At 43.6% G+C, this 20,099-nt stretch overlaps 1 protein-coding gene across 1 annotated transcript in view; it reads right to left on the reverse strand.

Moving 5' to 3' along the window:
* The window catches only part of RTN1 (reticulon 1), a gene marked incomplete at its 5' end in the record, with an annotated part of 123,671 nt that extends 113,539 nt beyond the window's left edge, over positions 1–10,132 (reverse strand). Inside the window, one exon of the mRNA XM_082059555.1 lies at positions 9,943–10,132. Coding sequence (XP_081915681.1) covers positions 9,943–10,132 — 190 coding nt within the window. The remainder of the gene's footprint in view (positions 1–9,942) is intronic.
* Positions 10,133–20,099: the final 9,967 nt, after the last annotated feature.

Here is a 20,099-nt window from a genome sequence, read left to right on the forward strand (position 1 = left end):
AAGTGAATTATAAAGGCTAATGTCTGAAAGACTTTGAAGAAAACAAAAATCCCCCAAATGACAACTGGCTTTTACTGTGACGGTTGCTTAGATGAACCAGTGTAATGAATCTCTAGTGGTGTTTCTTAGGGTGGGGGGGAAAAAAGGTGCATGACATGGCAATTCTAAAACACAATAGAGAAATTTGCAGGCCAGAATCAGTGCTTTTAAAATGGAATTTATGTGTGTCTGGAATAAATATCCAACTACAAAACCAAAAAGTAGATTTCTAAATAGCGCTGCCAGCCAAATCAGTTAAAACACATGAATTGATTTGGGAATAATTTGAAAATATAGACACTGCTTTCTAAGATTTCACTTTTTAAGAAATATTCTTTTAATCCATTTTTATTTCTTGTGGAAGATTTTTTGTCTGATTAGGAAGTTTCTCAAAAATTTAAATTTCAGGAGATTTGGTCCTTTTTTCTTGGCATCAGCAGAGACGGGTATGCATTTTCAAAGGTAGAGTTCCTATTTCACTCATGTAAAATAACCCAGTTTTTACTCAGAGGTTCCACATCTGTGCATGTGACCAAATATTTGCTTGCTTGACTTTTCAATCCTGAATGCAATGTACGCACAGTAAACACACAGGAAATTTTTAGAGAATCAGATACCACCTACTGAAGATCTACTCCAGATTGATCAGAGATGTTAAAATCCTCTCTTGCCTGTAAGGAAGATGCCATTTACCAGCCACTTTGATGTAAACATTTCAGATCTGTGAAAGCAATAAACCCTATTTTCTTTCATAAACAAGGTGTGCAGGGGGGGTTGACTCCTCTGGGACTTCTCCTGACTCTCACACATCATTTTGGAGCTTCACCTTTGGGCCCAACACCTTTTCTACAAATTCCAGTCTGAGAATCGCAGATTATACACAACAGACTTTCAGGATATACCAGCAGGTCCTGAGAAACGAATTATATATTCAACCACAGAGATACTTTTGCCAGAGTAGTAGAGAAAACAGCAACAACATGAATGCTGCATTATCATTATCAACTACAAAAGCTGCAAAAGAGACAAACCAGCCTTCAGCTTTAGGTCAGCCCCACATCGAAGGCAACTGTCTCAATTAAAGTTCAGGGCACAGCAGTTTGGAGCATCTATTTATTTGGTCATTGATGTTTACTGAAAATATAAACCTTTGTAATAAAAAGAAAAATGTGGCAAATGTGGTATATCCTGAGACAGAGATAAGCAGTAATTATAGATCAAAAAACAGTGAGCAAAATCAGGATCCACATTTTTTAAACTTTTATAAGGGGTGGGAAAAGGCATTTCCATTTTTACTACAATCAGTCTGCAAATAATGTATGATTACTGTGCATACCATCCAGGTACACCTGCATGCAGAGCAGTTAAGCCTCCAGTTCAGCTGAAGTGCACATTTAATTTTCAATGTGTTGCATTGCGATTCATTGCTGAAGTCAACAGGAATTAAAATATCCTGAAATGCAAAACATTTCCTACGCATATGAGCAGTAAGTGCATCTCTTTTGCCTCTAAATTAAGGACATCAAGGGAAAGACCTAATTAAGACTTATTGGAATTCAGACCCCTAGTACATCAGTACTCTGTGGAGACATGGTACCTATGAAACCTCATTATACACTCTCACAAAGCAGATGGGGATGCTGCTCAGCAGAGCAGAGCAGAGAGGGGACACGGTGCTCCCCAGTCTTCACCTCCTGCCCTGGCTGCAGCCTTGGTGGGTGTTCTTTGTGCAGGGAGAGGGACATTGCTGACCCAAATCGTAGAATCACAGAATCATAGAATGGTTTGGGTTGGAAGGAACCTTCAAAGCTCATCCAGTCCAACCTCTGCCATGAGCAGGGACATCTTCACCAGCTCAGGTTGCTCAGAGCCCCGTCCAGCCTGGCCTGGGATGTCTCCAGGGATGGCTCATCCACCACCTCTCTGGCCAACCTGGGCTGGGGTCTCACCAACCTCAGTGTAAAAAGTTTCTTCCTCATGTCCAGTCTGAATCTCCTCTCCTTTAGTTTAAAACCATCACCCCTTGTCCTATCAATACAGGTTAATGCTCACCGAGCAGTGGTAGACCTAGAGCAACTTTTAGGCTTTGCTCAAGATCTAGCCCTTTGGCTTGCCAATGAGCTTGGGGTTAAGAGCATTTTCAAGCAAAGCTGCTCTGCTGGCTCTGTGTGTGTCGTGACCTGCGTGGTGTGAGGGACACCCACCTCCCTGACAAGCAAAATGCTGCCTTTGGTGAGCCTAGGCATCCTTCCTGCACCAGCCTCACTACCTCCAAGTTGGGGGGCAGGATTAGGCCTGTAAATGGCAAAACTCCCTTGCCAATTGCAAGCCATAAATGCAGTCTGTCTCTCCACCAGTTCCTTTACAGGCACCCCCTAGTGATTTTGGGAGCAGCATGTACAGGGCCAGGCTCAGGAGGAGGAAATCAGTACAAACTCCAACATCTGGGGCTGTACTGCAGAGGCTGCCCATGGTGAGGATTTTTAGGCTGTTGTGCTGCACAACCAGTGACTAACGCAGCACAGGCACAGCAGGGCTGGGGATGTCATTTGGATCTATGTCATCTGCATTTGTGGATTTGCAAAGTGCACATGAAATGGGGTGAGGTATGGTTTAGGAGACAAAGCACTTGCCGGCACCAGCAGTGAGAGGCTCCTGCCCAGCCTGGGGCCGAAGTCTGTGCCCCAGTGCCACAGTTCCTTCTCCTCAGCCATGGGACTCACCCAGGGGTGCAACCAAGACATGGACTAATATTTGCACAGAAAAAAACTCAGAGACAAGAAAAGCACAAGATCCCCCGGGGCTGGGAGCAAGAAGGTTTCCAGCCTGACAAGGCTGCCCCATACGTTTGCTTTTTACTGCCTGCAGTTAATAAGCCCTTCAATGTCTTTAAAGCCACCAACAATAGATCAGCTGCAGTTAATAAATTCAGTGCTGCTGAAATATAAGATGTAATTCATGTCCTGGATGGCACAGAACAGCCTCAAGCTGACATAACTCCACGGGTCTGCAGAGTCACTGTGGCACAGAAAGCATCCTTCAGCGAGCATCCTCCCACGCTCCGTCCTCACCTGTGCCCGAGCAAACACCCGCTGCAGCACCGCATCCCTGGCGGAGTCAGCGCTGCGTGATGGAGACGTTGGGAATGCTGCACCTGTCACCAGCAATTGTGTTCCAATAATCTCTGAAGAACTGGCCACCTTTTCTGATACGAGATTTCCTAACTGGAAGCTGTACCAAGGGCAGGCATCTCATTACAGCAGTGAAAGAAATATTCACAGAACTCTTAGCAGCTGTTATTTAAATAAAGATAGAAAAGCCCACTTTTGAAGAATACGAAAGCACAAAGCCAATGATTATGAGATAACACCTTAATATTTGAAAGAGAATGACTTACGAAGGCTGTAGTCATTTCCAACAATTTTTAGTCACACTTGGACACACACAATAGATCAAATTAAACAACAACATTATAATGATTTTCATTCCAAGTTTTCAATGTCTTTAAATGTTAATTTTCACCATACTGTAATGAGGTGGGTACGTGCTGCTGCCTCCATTTTACACACAAGTGACCTGAAGCAGTCTGGTCTAATGGGTAATAAAGCAAATTTATCCATGTTATATCTCCTACTTCATTTATTACTAAATTCGGCAAAACATAAGCTCACCTTTAAGCATATACTTAAGACCATCCTAATTTTTTGAAGCAGTTAAGAACGTGTTTATGCCAAGTATACAGCAGCACATATATTTACTTTCCCTAAATTAGAAAACTAATTACAAATAATGCTTCATTGCTCCAAACATGGTTTGCTATGCGATGGCCTTATTTTCTTAAATAAATTTAAAAAAATAAAATAAAATAAAATAAAATAAAATAAAATAATAATAATAATAATAATAATAATAATAATAATGATTGTAACCATCCCTGATCTGGCAGTAAGAGTATACAACATGAAAACAGACATAAGGACATAAATGCTACATTAAAAATGAAAAAGGCGTAGTGCATATTTGGCCCATTTTAGACGTACCAACTACTCAGGAGGGCACGTGAAGCGAACCCCTAAGAAGTCACCTATTTAAAATCTTCCATTCCCCGTTGATGATGTGGACCTCCAGCACAACTCCTTGGACATTTCAGGAACTTTGAGCTACAATAGACACGCACAAAATAATTAGGTCTTGGGGTCAAATCAGTTCTCAGGGCCTAAAGAAGAGCCAGGTGCTTATCCTGAGGATCGTGGTCAATCTAGGCCACGCAGCTGGGCCAGCATCCTTCTGTGGGACAGCCTGTGAAGACATAATAAGCAGACCTGTGGGATCTGCCCAAACTCTTCCAGGAGGACTGAGCCAGAGGCATTTGCTGGGGTCTCTGTCCCCAGGAGGTCTGAGAGCACATGGTGAGTGTGCATGGACGTCACACTCCAGTTTTGGGGGGAAAAATCAGGTGTGAGGTGTCATTGAATGGCATTTCCAGAGCTGCAGAAAAAAAGGAGGCAGGTGTTGCTCTCCCAGGATCCTTACACCAGTGAGATACAGTGAACCAGGGGAGACTCACAGCCCAGGAAATGCTGCAACATGCAAAACCGAATGCTTGCGGCAACTGGGACATCTTAAGCCCTTCATGCCATTCCTCTCCTTCCCAACCTCTCCTCCTCAGTTCCTTGCCTATAAATAAAACATTTCATTACCCAGTGATGAAGATTAAAATAAGGCAGGTGAGTCACCCTCCCTGGTACTACTCGGCTCTTTCATCTGCCTCATCCTCTTCTTCAACCCATTTGCAGCCTTGAAGGCTGAAGAAAATCCATCGGCGTGGAAGTCAAAGCAGGGATGGAGCTACCTGCACCCCTGTGGGGAACAGTGTGAAAGAAGCTGCATTTTGACCTGTATGGAGTTGAGAACTACACTGCTGCACAGATTTTAACCCAGGACATTTTATGCACCACACTTTTCACCCCCAGATGCTGAGCACTTGCTGGAGGAGCCCAACAGGATCCATTGCTTCTGCTTTACCCACATGGGAATGAAGGGTGTTATTTCAATAGGATTTTTTTTTAGATAACTGATTGTGGGCTGTGGCAAAATGGCTATTTTGTCAAGATTCACGAGAATTACGGTAACAGAAGGATCCAAGAAGAAATCCACTGAGTTTCTGTCCCTCTCTACAAAACCTGCTTGCACTCACACAACCCCAGGGGATGCTGATAGCCTCCATCAAACAATCTCCATCACCCTCACTCCCACCAGTTTGTCAGAGGTTTTGAGAGACTAATCTGGGGACCAGAGAAAAAATAAATTCAATTCGCTAAATCAGGAAGGACTAAAATGCCAATAATAGAATTGGCATGAATATATACTTTTCCAAAGTGAGATTAAATCTGGCCTTAGTCGGCTAAATCTGAAAAAGATTGTCTGGCAGTTGACAATGTATTTCCAAGCAGCTGCTCAGCTCCCCTGCGGCGTACGCTTAGGTCAGTGAATCCACCCTATCAAGACTTTTTCTACAGCAGCTTGAAAAAATCAGGTTCTGGACCTTGGCCTTTACAGTGCCCATGGCCTTGAGCAGTATATTGCTGTGGATGCTTGGGGAGGGGGAGCTCTTGCCAAAGCAATACTTGGAAAGGGGCAGGAAGGCCACAAAGAGCAGCTGAGCGTGTGGCCTTGGGGAACCTGCTGCATTTGGTTGTGCTCCGACATCACCAAAAAAGCTTTAGTGCCAAACCCAAGCAGTGCAGACACTCATGTTCATACCCATTTCTTTCCACCCAGTTGAACCACAGGGCTCTCAAGCTGCCACAAAACCGCCAAAAACTTCTTTCACGTTGAGGTGTAAAGCTGTCAGTAACTCACGCTTTCCAGTAACCGGAGACAAACAAATAAATTGAGATTTACAAGTGAAGTGTTACCAGTATAAACACAGGCTTATGCTAGGAGCATCTCACTGCAGCCCCTTGCTGGCAGGGGGTTTGGTGGGTCAGTTTGTGGTAAAAGCACATGGGTACATGGCTCACATTTTCCAACTCGACCTCTACAAATTACATAAATTAGAGAGGTTCCTTAAAAATGTCTTTACTAAAAGCACTGAGCCTAAACAGTCTGCCCTCATCATGGAGCAGCAGGAGCCAGAACCACTCTTGTGCACTACATCTACACTCATCAGAGCTTGAAGTGCTCCTGGGATTTGGTATCTCACTGCTCCTCGGCAGGCAGAGGCTTTTCCTCAACTCATCTGCCTCATCCAAGCAGCTTGTAGTCTCTCCTTCCCATTTCACCTTACTGGCACGTGACACATGGGTGCTGTTCATTCCCATAAATCATAGGACCTCTCAGCTCAGCTATGTGGATGTAGGGACATACCATACCTGTAAATCACCCTGCAGATATCCACCAATGCACAAGGCTGCATACAGCTTCCCAGATCATGACACAAGAATCACCATTTGAATGAGCTCCTGACCCTTTTCCCCTCTTTTTCCCCTTAAACACACCTGCACCGTGGAGGTACACTCCGTTCTTACATTTTGCCATTTCTCTAATGGAAACCATATGTATTTATCCTGGGGAATGCCTGGTAGCCTGTGTAATATTTTTGGAAATAACGATTTTCAAGGAATTTTAATCACTGTTGATGTATAAAAATAAATAACAGAATCTGTGACCAGATGGTGTGTTGGGTGACATGGGGTTCTCTTCACCAACATGCAACTGCTCACCAGCCTTTCAGGACTGTTTCAGTCTCCAGTCCTTGCAAGAGCTGCCTACAAGCTCCTCTTAACCTGAACCAAATTCATCTTTGGGAAGAAGATAAACTCTCCATTTGAAGGAGAGAAACATTTTCAGCAAAACCCAGGGGCCAAGTATAAAAGCAAGAGAAACTGCTTTGCCCTTGCCCAGAAGCTACTGGAGCTGATCTTCACTGTAGCTCTACAGGAGGAGAAGCAGATGTGGGATCTGCAGCTCCTTATTGCCCCGACCTTGCTTAAGAAACCTCTGAGCTTTCTACTCCTCGTGGGAATTCTTTTCTGCAGTCCAAATCACTGCTGATCTTCATTGATCTGAAGAACGGGGAGTGAAACCCATTGCTTTTCATCATTCAGAAACAACTCACAAGGTTTTGACAAAAGGCCAGTTTGGCTGAAAGCCGGGCCCACGGCCAGCTTGAAAATATTTCTGAACCTTTCAACAATCCCTGGCTGGTTTTCAAACTTAAAACAAAAACCAAGATCAGGGAAAGTTTGCAAATGTTTCACTTGTATCAGAAAACTTCTGTACAACTTGCGATAAATTCCCACCATTTATTTTCAGTTACTTTCATGCTGGGAGAATCTCTCAAAACCCTTCTCTTGCCTCAAAGAGCATAATCATGTTTTTCACACAAAGGACAGGTCTGGGAGCAGCAGTGTGGGGGAAGATACAGGATGCATCAGGAAAATACCTGGAAAACATCCTTTCCGGTTCGCTCTTGTTTGGATGTATTGTTCCTTGTCTAAAGTGTCCCCAGATGTCCCATTGTACAGGGGGTGTTGTAAGTTTACAGCAATGTTTTAAGTTGGAGGTAGGTGTCTCCCGCTGGGTCCATTCCTACAGCTTAAGAACACAGAGGAATCCCACTCTGAGCAGGAGAATTAAAGAGTTTTTGGAAATACTTGACAGTTTTAGATATTCAGCAATGTGACAGACCATTTATTCAGCAACTTGAGAATATTTAGTCACACAGAAAGAACAGGGAAATTATTTACTTCCCCTGGTGAAGGGAGCAGGAGCTGTAGCTCTCTAGGTAATGTGGAACTGAAATACAGGTGCTGCAGCCACAAAGAGGAAAGCAGACTGCGTGCGCAGGGCTGCACTGGCTGGGATGCTGCTCTGTCTGCCACAGTTGGCTGCACGCACGTACAACCACACAACAGCTACTTTATTAAACAGGAAAAACAAAAAGGGAAATGTTTCAGACACATTACTACTCTTATGATATTGCTAATATGACAACCTGACAACCCACAGCTAGCAAACACCAAAAAAGGTCTCTTTTGCTCACTTTATCTCCACCTTGCCACAGTTTGACACATGCAAACAAACATGTCTAAAGCCCCTTTACAGAGGATTCCAGAAGTCAACAATTATTTTCTTTGATTGTCTTTTTTCTCTTTTTCTTTTCCTTTTCCATTTCTTTTTCCTTTTTTTTCATTCTCACTATTCTGCATTCTATAAGCCTGAACCTACAGATCAGGTTAAGCCTGAAGAAGATTTCATTAAATGTAAGCAGTATCACAGTCATTCAACTTGGTAGGGATTTACACAATTTAAGAGACCACCCCTCTTTGTTCTGCATGCTAAGATTCAGCATGGCCATATTTTTATCCATCAGTGAACAATGAACTCTCGCAAGATCTCTTTCCATTCCTTCATGTCATGCTGTTGAGACAACCCTACCTGGAGACCCCAATCCTGCCCCTCTTCACACACACACACCCCTCTTGCCGAGAACAGCCTCACACTACAAGCAGCTGCCTCTCTCTCCAGTACAAAGTCACATTTCACAACCTGCCACTCAGATGAGCGAATGAGCAGCACATCAGCAGATTTGCTGCCTGCCCAAAGCTACAAAACAGCAAAACATTTCCCACATCAGCTGATGGGCATTAGATCCCATTTTACTACTGAACTCAGTAGCATCAAGCAGACAGAAAAGCACCAGGGAAACATCCATGTTAAGAGTGCACGCAAGCACAGATGCACATTCAGGACCCTGGAAAAAAAACATACAGATGGGTATCGGTGGAATAACACACATAGTCACGCTGCCTGTGTTGTTTCTGGCAGGCTACTCTTTGCGCTGATTGACTGGAGGAGATTAGGAAGGACTCAGCCCAAAAACGCAGTTCCTAATGCTCCTGCAGCTATTGCATAACGGAGACCGATTCGCGTCCCAAACCCCAACCCTCAACTTACTCAAGACAAGTTTAATGCTGTCAGGCTGCATAATGGAAACATCTACTTCTCAGTGAAGAGGAATCTAGATGGGATCCACCAGCTTCCCCAGGGCTGGGTTATTCAGGTTCTCTAATGGGTGGCAATGGGAAAGTAAGTGGGGAAGTGTGACCAAGGAGGAAATAGAGTAATTTTCCCCAAACATTTCTACCAGGAGCTATTGGAAGCTGAAGCTTTCTGGGGTTCATTAATAGATATACACCTGCTATTAATACAGCTACTAAATAAAGGAACCCTAAACCAAGAGAAATCAAATACATCCCAAAAGTAAACTGAAAATCAATGAACCTGCAGACGCTAGGTAAACCAAATGCACCTTAAGTCAAATACACCTAAAAAAGCACAAGGAGTAAAACACAGCAATGAAAAAGTGCAGCATTAAATGGACGTGTCTCAAAAGCACGCAGAAAATAAATAAACACTTCAGAAAAGGCACTCCTGTTAAAAGCTACATGTTGAAATAACATAAGAGGCCATGCAGGAATTCCAGGTGCACAGGGAATATCTGAAGTAACTCCTTTGGGATCTGTCACTCCAGATGTGTACAGGTGTATGACAAATGAGGACAGAACCCCATCAAGTCAGGTGAAATCAAATGCCCTCCAACATTTGATTTAAAATTGGGTGTCCTGTGCCTGGAAAACTGCTAAGAGCTTTAGGGAACTTGGCTGGGTCTTGCATTCCCCCTCCCCCACATCAGCAAAACTGATTATTCGCAAAGGCCGCAATTGCACGTTGTTCTCTGTTTTCCTACATGCACTCACTAACTCGTTAGCAATGTTTCCAAGCAGCCAGGCTGCAAGAAGAACTGGGGAAGGGATGGAGGCAAGACAACCAGGAACCAGGAGATGCAGCTGCCAGGGCCCCTTTGTTGAGCATCCCTGGGTACCCCTCGTCTTTTACCTGGGGATGCAGTCGCCATGGCAACGGACGGGTGTTCCCTGGCAGAGCCGAAAACCAGCTGTTCCTGCTGCTGAGCCCCATCTCCATCCCGCAGTGGAGCCCCAGCTGCATACTGGTCCGCCCCGTCTGCAGCCCAGTGCACCCCAGCGCCCGCCAGCAGCAGGTCCTGGGGGTCCGGCGGGGCTGACATGCTGCCTGCAAGGCGGCCGTGGGTCTCTGGTTCTCAGGCTGCAGTGGGAGCCACCGAAAAAGCTGCGGTGGCCACCGAGGGCTGGCTGGTGCTGCGGCCGCGCTGGAATCTGGCCGGTTGCGGGGACTCGGAGCTGCTGCTGCTGCTGTTGCTGTATCTCCACTAGCGCTTATTACGCAGGTGAAAATGGCTTGTTTAGTTGGAGCCTTCCAGCCCTTGCGTCACCGTGTGGCTGGCATATCACAGGGCAGGAATCTGCCAGCCTGGCTGCTGCTCTCTCCCCGTTTAACTGCTTCAGCAGGGTAGGCATCAGCTTGTGTGTACAGGGGGAGAAATGCCCCCTTCCAGGCAGGCACACGCCTCCCTCCCCTCTCCTGCGGTACCCCCCGCAGAGCACAGCCCCCTTCCCCGCATCATCCAGAGCGCCGCAGCCAGGCACAGCATCACACCCGCCGAAAACGCTGCAGGTTCCTCCAGCACCTCCGGGCTTGGTGGAGGGGGGAAAGGCAGTCCGTGGCCAATCACATCCTAAACGCTCCCCATTCCCCCACTTCTCTCTGCCAGACCCCAACCCAGTGGAAGAAGCTGCACTCAGCTCCTGAGGACCTGGGTTTGTTTATACTCAGTTGGTTCCTTTCTGTTTGCAGCCACGCTGGAGAGATGATCACAGCTTATTGCATCTAAATGACACTTGTCAAAATAAACTCACAGCAGGTGTCTGTGTGCCTTATCTTTTTTTTTCTTTTTCCTTTTCTTTTTTTTTTGCTGTGCCATTGTATTTGCTTGCTTACTGTCTCGAGGAATTAATGCGTGTGTACAGAGGCAGCGTGAACTCTCAGGGATCCTTGCTGTTAGTGAGGGCAGCAGCGGCACAAGATAGAGGAAAGGTGAAAGTACAGGTGAGGATCTGTGACACTTCTCAGGTGCACTGGGAACCAGTATCCTTGCCATCCTGTTACAGATGAGGAAACAGTCAAGTAAATGCTGTGGGACCATTCCTGCATTGCACAGAGCTCCAGCATTGACAGGTCAAAGCAAGGAAATCACTGTCTTGCATGAGGACTTCTCTTTTGTGATGTGACAAGTCATACTATGAAGCGGAGAGTAACTGTCCCAGCCAGAAGGCTTCACCCCAGCCTGGCTCTTTGCCCGCTGCTGCAACAGATCTCCAGCTGTGAATTTTATGTCACAGCATCCCCAGGCATTATTCAGACCCTCTCCAGCTCCAGCATGCTTATGCTTGGGTTTGAAAACACATTTCTACTCTCCAGGCCAGGGAGGAGGAAATTTAGCTTAAGCCCACAATGCAAGATAAAGAGCCTCAGAAGCAGCCTCCAGCATTTCCATTTGTGTTATCATCCCAGGGAATCACCACCCTTATCCTCACTCCAGTCCAGGATCTATTTCTGGGAGCCATCCTCCTGCTGCCCAAGTCCATGATGTTCAGTGCCAGCTCCCCAGCCTTTCAGAGACGGCTTCTCAGCACAGTGGGGTGGACCAGGGACAGGAGTGACCTTTGGACGTCTGCAGCCAAAGGTGCCACTGTGAGCAACATGCTCAAGATTAGCCAAACCACACAGGAAGTGAAGTGACTGCTGTGAATTCAGATAAACTCTGCTGTCTCAAGCTCTAAGCAGCAGGGGTGATTTTAAAGAGTAAGACATTATTCTGTTTGGGGTTGCATGGTACAATTCTATTGTGGAGATACTGTAGATTAAGACCAGTAAGATTTGGCTTTAAAAAAGGATATCACAGGACTGTTTCTATATTGTCAGAAAAAAATCACTTCAGATGTAGCTCAGACCAAATGTACTGTCCTCTGCCTGCCCTGTAAGCTCTGATGTCTTGTGAGACAGCTTCTGCAAACACATCATCAACCACAATTGTACGCAAAAGGTCCATCTTGAGGCTCTGCCTGCCCTGGTAGCCACGCTTGGAAATTCCTGGTATAGGTTTGTGAGTCAGCACTTGATGCAGATCTCAACAGCCAGTGTGGACCTAACAACCAATAATTTCTTCCTTGTTCTGAGCTCCCTAGTGTGGTTAGTTACCAAAAAACAATGACATCAAACCCACTTCTCCCTTTTCCATGCTTTGTACCCTATTTCAAGACCAGCAATTATTATATAGGTCATTTTACTTCCAGGGTAATATATGCTTTAACACAGCATGCAAAACCCTCTGGGCCAGAAGAGGAAACCTACTCCAAACCACCTGGCTGAAATATGGCTATCCAGAGGGTAAACATTCCTATTGAGCCACTGCTTTGTTAAAACTGTTACAGAAGTGTTACACAACATAGTCTATAAAATTCAGCCTTACCTGTGAGTTACTTCTAGGTAATCCATACTTCAAAGACATCTGAAATAGATAGAAAATGTATTTTTTATGCCACCTTCAAGTTTTTTGATTGAAGGTACCACCATGGAAAAAGCTGCCTGAACCATGCAGCTCCACTGAACCTCTCATTGTGAACACTGACTCTCCTGTAATGTACACATAAACCATTTATTAATTAAGCACTATTTAATGTCTTCATGGAACAATGGTGAAAATATCCCTCCCCCAGTGTGCTCAACCTGCCCTATAGCACAGGCTCATTGGATTTTCTTCATTTGTTTATGTCAAGATAGGATGGTGTTTGCTGCAGTTCAGTAGCATATGATTTAAGTCATTGTGTTTTTATTGCCAAATCCCACACCTAAAGCTCACCTCATGCACAAAGGAGACGAATTTACCTAATTTATGGTTCCCCCTTTGACATATACTATGTCATGCACCATATATTGCCTGATTAAGATTCTGGCATGATTCTGATGACTTCAAAGTTGCTAGAAATGTTGATATACAGTATGTTTTCAAAAATTTGTTTTCCTGTAAAGCTTAATATATGTCCTTGTTGAGACTCTCTGGTTTTCTTTTGTGTCCATCACTCCCTGGGACAGCCCTATGACACCAGTTGTGTGGGTCAATAAAGGACTGGAGGGCTCAGAGAAGGCCTGGAAGAGCACCAAGCCCCTGACAGCTTTGCTATGTGAGCAATATGTGATCACAAAGGTCTTCCGATAATGCAGCCTCATCAGGATGTGTGCACACACACACAGAATGATTCATTTCTACAGACCAAAAAGGTTATCATGCTCTGAGGGCTGCTGGCGTGAACACAGACGGTGTTACTATAGTAAAAGACTTCGAGGAAAGAGTGTGGACTGTCTGCTCTGCTTACTGAAGAGAAATGGGGACAAATAGGCATAAGTACATAAATAAAGCAAAAAAAGTGGTTTTTTGCTTCAGGGATCTCAATTTAAGTGCAACCCAGGGCTTTGTTTCCCTTGTGCCTGTACGGTCCCCAGCTGACCTGTCACAGGTGTCGTACATACATTTCTGATTGATAGCAAAGCCTTGGTTTGTCAGGATGAAAAAAAAAGATCAACAGGAACAACAGGACAGATACTCAGAAAGCTTGATCAATCCATTTTGCAAGTTTGTACAGAAAACTTTGAACATGACACAACCCGGGCTGTCAAGCATAAGGTTAAGTCACTAGAGATTTTACAGGCTTTTTTAAGATCCCCACAGGAAGATCAGGCTGGGTAAAGATTTAATCAAATATGTGCTTAAGAGAGATGTGAGTTTAAGTAAAATTCAGCACAAAGGAACAAATATGATTTTTTTCTGTTTACGACGAATTTGCAAAAGCTCCCGGTAGTTTGTATTGCATTGTGTTGCAAGCTGCCTTGCACAGGGCTCATCTATTTCTGCTCGTGGGTATTTAATTCTCTTGCTCTTCCCTTTGGACATTATAAGTCTCTAAATGTATGAAGTCTGAAAACATATACACACAAATTGCTTCTCTTTCCATTATAGCCCTTTGTGCACTGGGGCTGATGTACGCTGTTGGGCCAAAGTGACTTCGAACCTCAAGGGGATTTTTGGTCTCAGATGTAACATTACCAGCAAAGAGCATAGGACCTGGCCGGGTGTATCAACTGATTCAGCAACAGAAAATTTAAAAAATCATCTTCGCTTCCTTGAGGATTTGTTCTCGAGGTTTTAGAATAAATTAATTGCAATAGGGAAAAGTAAAGCAAAAAGAAAAAAAAAAAAGGCTTCTGACATGGTTGGGAAAACAAAGATAAGTAAGCCTGTCTCCTCCTACCCCAGAGCAAAGACTCCAGCACTGCAGCAGCTACAGTCTGGTTTTCAATTCACCACATCTGCACTGCAGACCACCTGGTTTCCACGTGTGTCTTACACCCACCCCCAAACAGGCAAAACCAAACTGTCACTACAGGGAGGCAGGTCTGTCAAGGAAGCAAGGCCAGGCAGCTTCTCCAAGGTCCTTTTCATCTGCTCCTCCCACTGCTACAACTGCCAAGGCCAATGCTTCAGGCTTGTCTAGAAATAGTTACCCCAACCTCCTGCAGAGCTTCAAGGCATCATCCACCTCCACGCTTCCCCCCAGCACTCCTGGGACCCACCACACAGGTTCCTATCCCAACACTGCTTTGTATCCCGCACCAGCCAGTGGCTCTTAGATCCCGTTTCGCTACTGAAAGCACAAGCATCCCAGTGCCAGGAAAGCAACAGCTAAACTGGTTAAGCCCAGGAAAGACAGCAGTTTGACTATGGGTGTAATAACAGCCCTCCTGGACAAACAGCTGTGCAGGCTGCGCTCTCTTTTGTAATGAATAACCACAGAGAGGAGACAGGTACTCTAGTCCAAAACTGCAGCTCCAAAATGATCTCCTGGAGAGGGCCATCTCTTGCCACATGCTGTAAAATGAGGAGATTGGTTCAACTAGGGTCTCTAGTAAGTGCAATTTCAAAAATACTAGAGTCTAAATAGCAGTATTTTTACTGCATATTGTGTAATTTCACCTTACTTCACTTTCAAAACTCACAGCCCCGGTCTTTAGCAGTCAGTTCATTGCTCTGAGGTCTGCCTGGCTATAGCCGTACCACAGCAGTATTTTAAGTCCCTGCCTGGCCCTTTAATTCCCACATCATGCAAGAGCTTTCAGCATCTCTAGCCCTCCAGTTGTAATGAAATGTGATTAAGGTGGTGCCTTTCCCTGGGTAAGCCTGACTGACTGCCCTGTCCTTCATCCCCTCCCCATCCACAGCTGCTCTAGGAGCAGTGAGGATTACCTCTGTTTCTCTGAAAAGGGAGTTTTACAAGGAAATCCAACGACAGTAGCTTAAACAGCAGAACTGCTGGCCACATCAAGCAGGCACAGCCATGGGATTTGTGTATATCAGAAATCAGAGAGAAGAAAACCCACTGGGTCTCTGATGAACACAGCCTGTTTCCCCATTCTTCCCAGCTTCAACCTCTTCGTAGAGAAGGACAGCTGAGCAGAGTAGACAGGTGAGTGGGTGGGAGCCTGGCATACGCAAGATACCTTCAGTAAGTGGCCTATTTTCAGCAGTGTTTGGTAGCTGAATTGCCATCGAAGTGCTATGTCTGAAAGGCTCCTCACTCACCTTTAAATGTTTGTCTACTGAAAGACTCCCTGTCCTGGAAGACACTGGACCAGGCATCTGCTTCTGAATCCAACGTCTTAGCTGGTGATATTATTTGCAAGGACATGCTCCATGTGGCAGCAGGATCTCTGTGTGCTATTGCAAGTGTTGTTCATGAGCATCTTGAGAACAGTAATCTTTTCCTCTTTTTACAGTGCTCATCCTGGGAGCCCAGCCCAGCGTTATTAAAAGCATTAGAATTTGTCCTGTCAGAGATTCCCAGCTGCATGGAACAGGACTTACTACTTCAAGCCCTGGCAGAGCAGTTCCAGAGGCCAGTTATCACTGAGAAAAATGTTCATACTGACACCAATGCGTCTGCTGATATTTAATTTCACTGCTAATGATCCAGTGGAAAAGAAAGTATCAGACAAGACAGTGAACTCTATGTGAACTCTGAACAGTGGCCAGAAGTTTATATGGGCAATGGTGTTGATACTCATAAAAGAGCAATAGTAAAACAAAAATAACTACAATAAAAATATCCACAGATTTGCATTTGGGAGAAGCTGAAGAGACAAAGGTTTAACCAGAACTGCTTCCATCATAGGATAGGTCAGGTACCCAACAGATACAGCAAGCTGCCAGAGAAGCAGAAACTATTTTCTTTATGAATTCTCATTTGCTGGCATTACATCAGAAGGTATTTGCGCACAGAGTGCTCTGTGCACTCACACAGCTCTGCAGCAAGTCCATTAGAGGTTAGCATTTGAGTCCTGATTTATGCTGAGACAGTACACGCATTTACCAGACTCTGCGTGTTGATTATGTACCATTTGCACATCTCTGGAAACTCATAGATGCTGAAGATTACAGCTTGTATGCTGGAGAAAACAGAAATGGCCTGATAGGCTTTCATTTGTGATTCGGCATGGCACAGAGGGTATCAGAGAATAAGCCTATGGAGAAAAGACATGCAATCACTTCTAAAACACAAAAGAGATTACACCTTTTAGCACATCCACCATCCTTAAGACCCAGAACTGCTGCAATATGCAAATATTGAGAAAACTGCAGTGAAAGGGAAGACATTCTTGACAGACATAACGCTTTGTGCCTAGCAAAACCTCTAACCAATTGTCACCTGGAGGTAATCAGCAATGCTTCTAATAGTAGATATGAGGATATCTACATGTCTGCCATTGGCTGATCTAAAGATACAGTGCTAATAGGTAACCTCAGAGATCAAGTTTAATGTAAGAGGTCTGAGGAGAGAAAAAATTACATATAATAAATCTGAACACCGCAATAGCTGCCTCAGTGTAACCTTGATAACTGGGACTTACGCTGCCCTAATGAGCAACATACCTGTCTTTTCTTCAATTTTTTATAGCACAGCCCTGATTTTCTTGCTTTGTATACAAATGAGAACACAGGATAACTTAACAGCAGCCACTGAGGTCAATTCATAAATCAAAATCAGGCTCAGAAGTCCCCATTTCTAATTATTCATTTAAATAGTTAGGAAAAATTATGTGAGCAAGAGGCCATTGTCTGTTCACTTGCTGTTTCATACCCAGTCAACCCTGAGCACAACTCCATATCAAAATAGACAGCAAATAACGGCTGTCTAGTTGCCCTTTTTGCTGTCTCTAGCTGCCCAAAGGTTCAGTTATAATGCTGGTTAGGCTATAACAATAAATTTAAACCCTTGCCAGTCAGTGCCCACACAGTTTATCTATTATACAAGTACTGTTGATGTTTTGTGGTGCAAAGTTAGACACAAATCTGAGGTGCTGGGTGCCAGAGACCCATAGATGGCCAAGTCAGGCAGGAATTGCATTTTTCCAGCATGAAGCCAAGCTGGAGTTGTTCTGAGATCTTTATTTTTTTATTAAATGAATGAAATTAAACTCCAATTAACAGAACTGCTGTAGAACCAGGCTCTATTTTATATTTGTAATTAGTCCCATTGACTTCAAAGAAGTTGGGTTTGTATAATATTTGCAGGGTTGAGATTTGTTTTTGCATTTAATTGATATATCATTTAGCACTTGATATCAGCGCTTCAAAGGGAACATTATTGCTTTACATTTCAAAATCACTTTATAGTGCATTCTGTGTATCACATTATTCAAACTGGAGAGAACAATCTGCACATTCTCACCAGCTCTACTTATCTGCGGCTTTATTTTGTGAATCAAATGCTTATAATGGACACAAGTCTACATTCCCCAAACTCTAGCTGATGTCAGTGCTGAAAAAGCAAAACCAGGCAGGATTAGTCCTTGATATAAATAACCCATAAAATCGTCATTTTTATTCTCTGCATTTTGCAGTGGAGTGTGCAGATAAGTAAATACTTCTAATTACTTGTTTTTATAACTTGTGGCATGTTCTGTTCTTAATGTAACTTAACTTTTGCAAAAATGAAAACCTGAACTGAAAACAGGGCTTTGCTAGTTTCCCATGAACAAGCCCATTGTATAATTATAAGTCAACTTCTGCCAAAAAAACAAGTGACATCAGATCCAGGGCCCTCTGCTGGATTGTGAAGAAAATGTTACCCTCCTCAAAACACTGAGATGAATCGCCGCCTTGGAAAGTTCATAGTACACATTAACATACAATTTCGGCCATCAGCATTGTGTTTATGAAAGTAGAACTACAGGTTACAATTCATCTCTGTGACAACAAAGTGGATTGTGACACTCTCAAGCAGCATTACAGGGAAGGCTTCCCAGAGCAAGGCATAAAGAACCTGTTCTTTATGTGCCCAAGAAGAAATAAACAACTTCCCATTCTTTGTAATTTCCTTATCTGAGTTCTTATCAACTTATTACAGCTGAACATGGTAGAGAAATAGATAAGAAAACAGAAATAGATAAGAGCCAGTGAAAGAAGCTGTGATAGGAAATGAGTTTTTGCCCTTCACACAGCTTGGGGAGTGGAGGAGAAAAATTCAAGCAGGTGAAACAAGCTGAATATTTTCTGTGCTTGACACTTGCAACTCTTATCAACCTTTCCTAAGGAATGCTGTGCCTTCAAGTGGTGGAAGGATCGCATGTTCCCATTATCCTGTCATCTACCCAGGCAGCAGGAGCTTTGTGAGCTCTAGGACCTCAATCAACAAAGCAAACTGGAGATAGGTGCTAAAAAAGAAAAAGGGGAGATAACTGGGTATAAGAAAGGCCAACTCCAAATGGAATCCAATGGATTGTGATGCTAATAGAAAGCGTTTCAGGTCAGCATTGTGTCTTGTTTACCTGTAAGTAGAACAGATTTCACAAGACCATTCTGGACAAAATTAACCTGGAAGACACGATTGATTCTTCTGTGTCATGTACACAATTCTTATGGCATTTCTAAAGAGGCTTCTGAAAAAGGGGGGAACCTTGACAACTCTGGTTCTCCAGCCAGGGGTGAGAAATCAAAATAAGATGAACAGATAATAAGTGACCACATTATTCAATATAGAGTTAAAAACTTGAAAGCTGTGAAGAGGCTGCTTGAGGTTTACTTTGTGGAAACAGGGAGAAATCATTTGTAATTTTCTTTTTTTCTGACTCCTCAGAACTTTTTTAGCATCTCCTACTCACAGCTGTAGCTTAATTGCCTTTGTGCTCATTAATGGTGGATACACGTGGGGTTTTTGCATCATTTCATATAAAATAAGTTTTGAAATAGTTTTGGTTAATATAATAACTTATGTGAAAGTCAAATGCTTTAGATGACACTATCTCAAAATAGCGGGTTGGATTCTGGATTTGCATTTCCATCTTGCCCCCCTGAAGCTGGGAGCTGAAGCAGTTCAGCAGAATCAGTAGGAGATAATTCATTATTCTGAACCCATATTTTTAGTGGTGAACCTATTGCCAACAAGGTTTTGTCCAGCTCTGGTATTCTTAGTATTGAAAGTCACATCAAGTGAGTTCATGAAAAAGAAATGTGAGAACTTGAAGTCTTTTTTACTTTAATTATTCATCCATCGGTCTTGGACAAAGCCCAGAATTTCAATGCTTTTAGCAATTTCATTGTATATTAAGAATAAAGGGTAACTGTTTGGCATCTGTTGTGCAAGAGGGCATGGTCAGACACTAAATGCCCCCAGTGCATATTTATTTAATCACAGAACACAAATGTCAAGGGGTAAACTAAAAGATCTCTCTGAGGACAATTAATTTACCTTCTACTGATATGCATGGGAACATGTCTTAAAATGTGAACCATCAAGTTTATTTCTAATTAAAATTGGAAAACTCATCCAGAGACCTTAATTTCCCAAGTATGTCTGCTTTTACTATGCCTTATTTTCAGTTAAAACAGACAACCAAGGAAAAGAATTTGTATCTTCATTCTCTGTTAAAGATCTGTTCTAGTTCACCAAAACACCGCTGTGAAGCCATTACCCATTGGATTAATAATGACCTTCTCTCACACGTATTGTGCGTAGTGCCACAGCCATATGCTACAAAGGATCCAGTCTATTATTTCAAAGACA

The sequence above is a fragment of the Streptopelia decaocto genome (assembly GCF_964273445.1).
Source record: "Streptopelia decaocto genome assembly, chromosome: 7".
In the NCBI taxonomy this organism is placed as follows: domain Eukaryota; kingdom Metazoa; phylum Chordata; class Aves; order Columbiformes; family Columbidae; genus Streptopelia; species Streptopelia decaocto.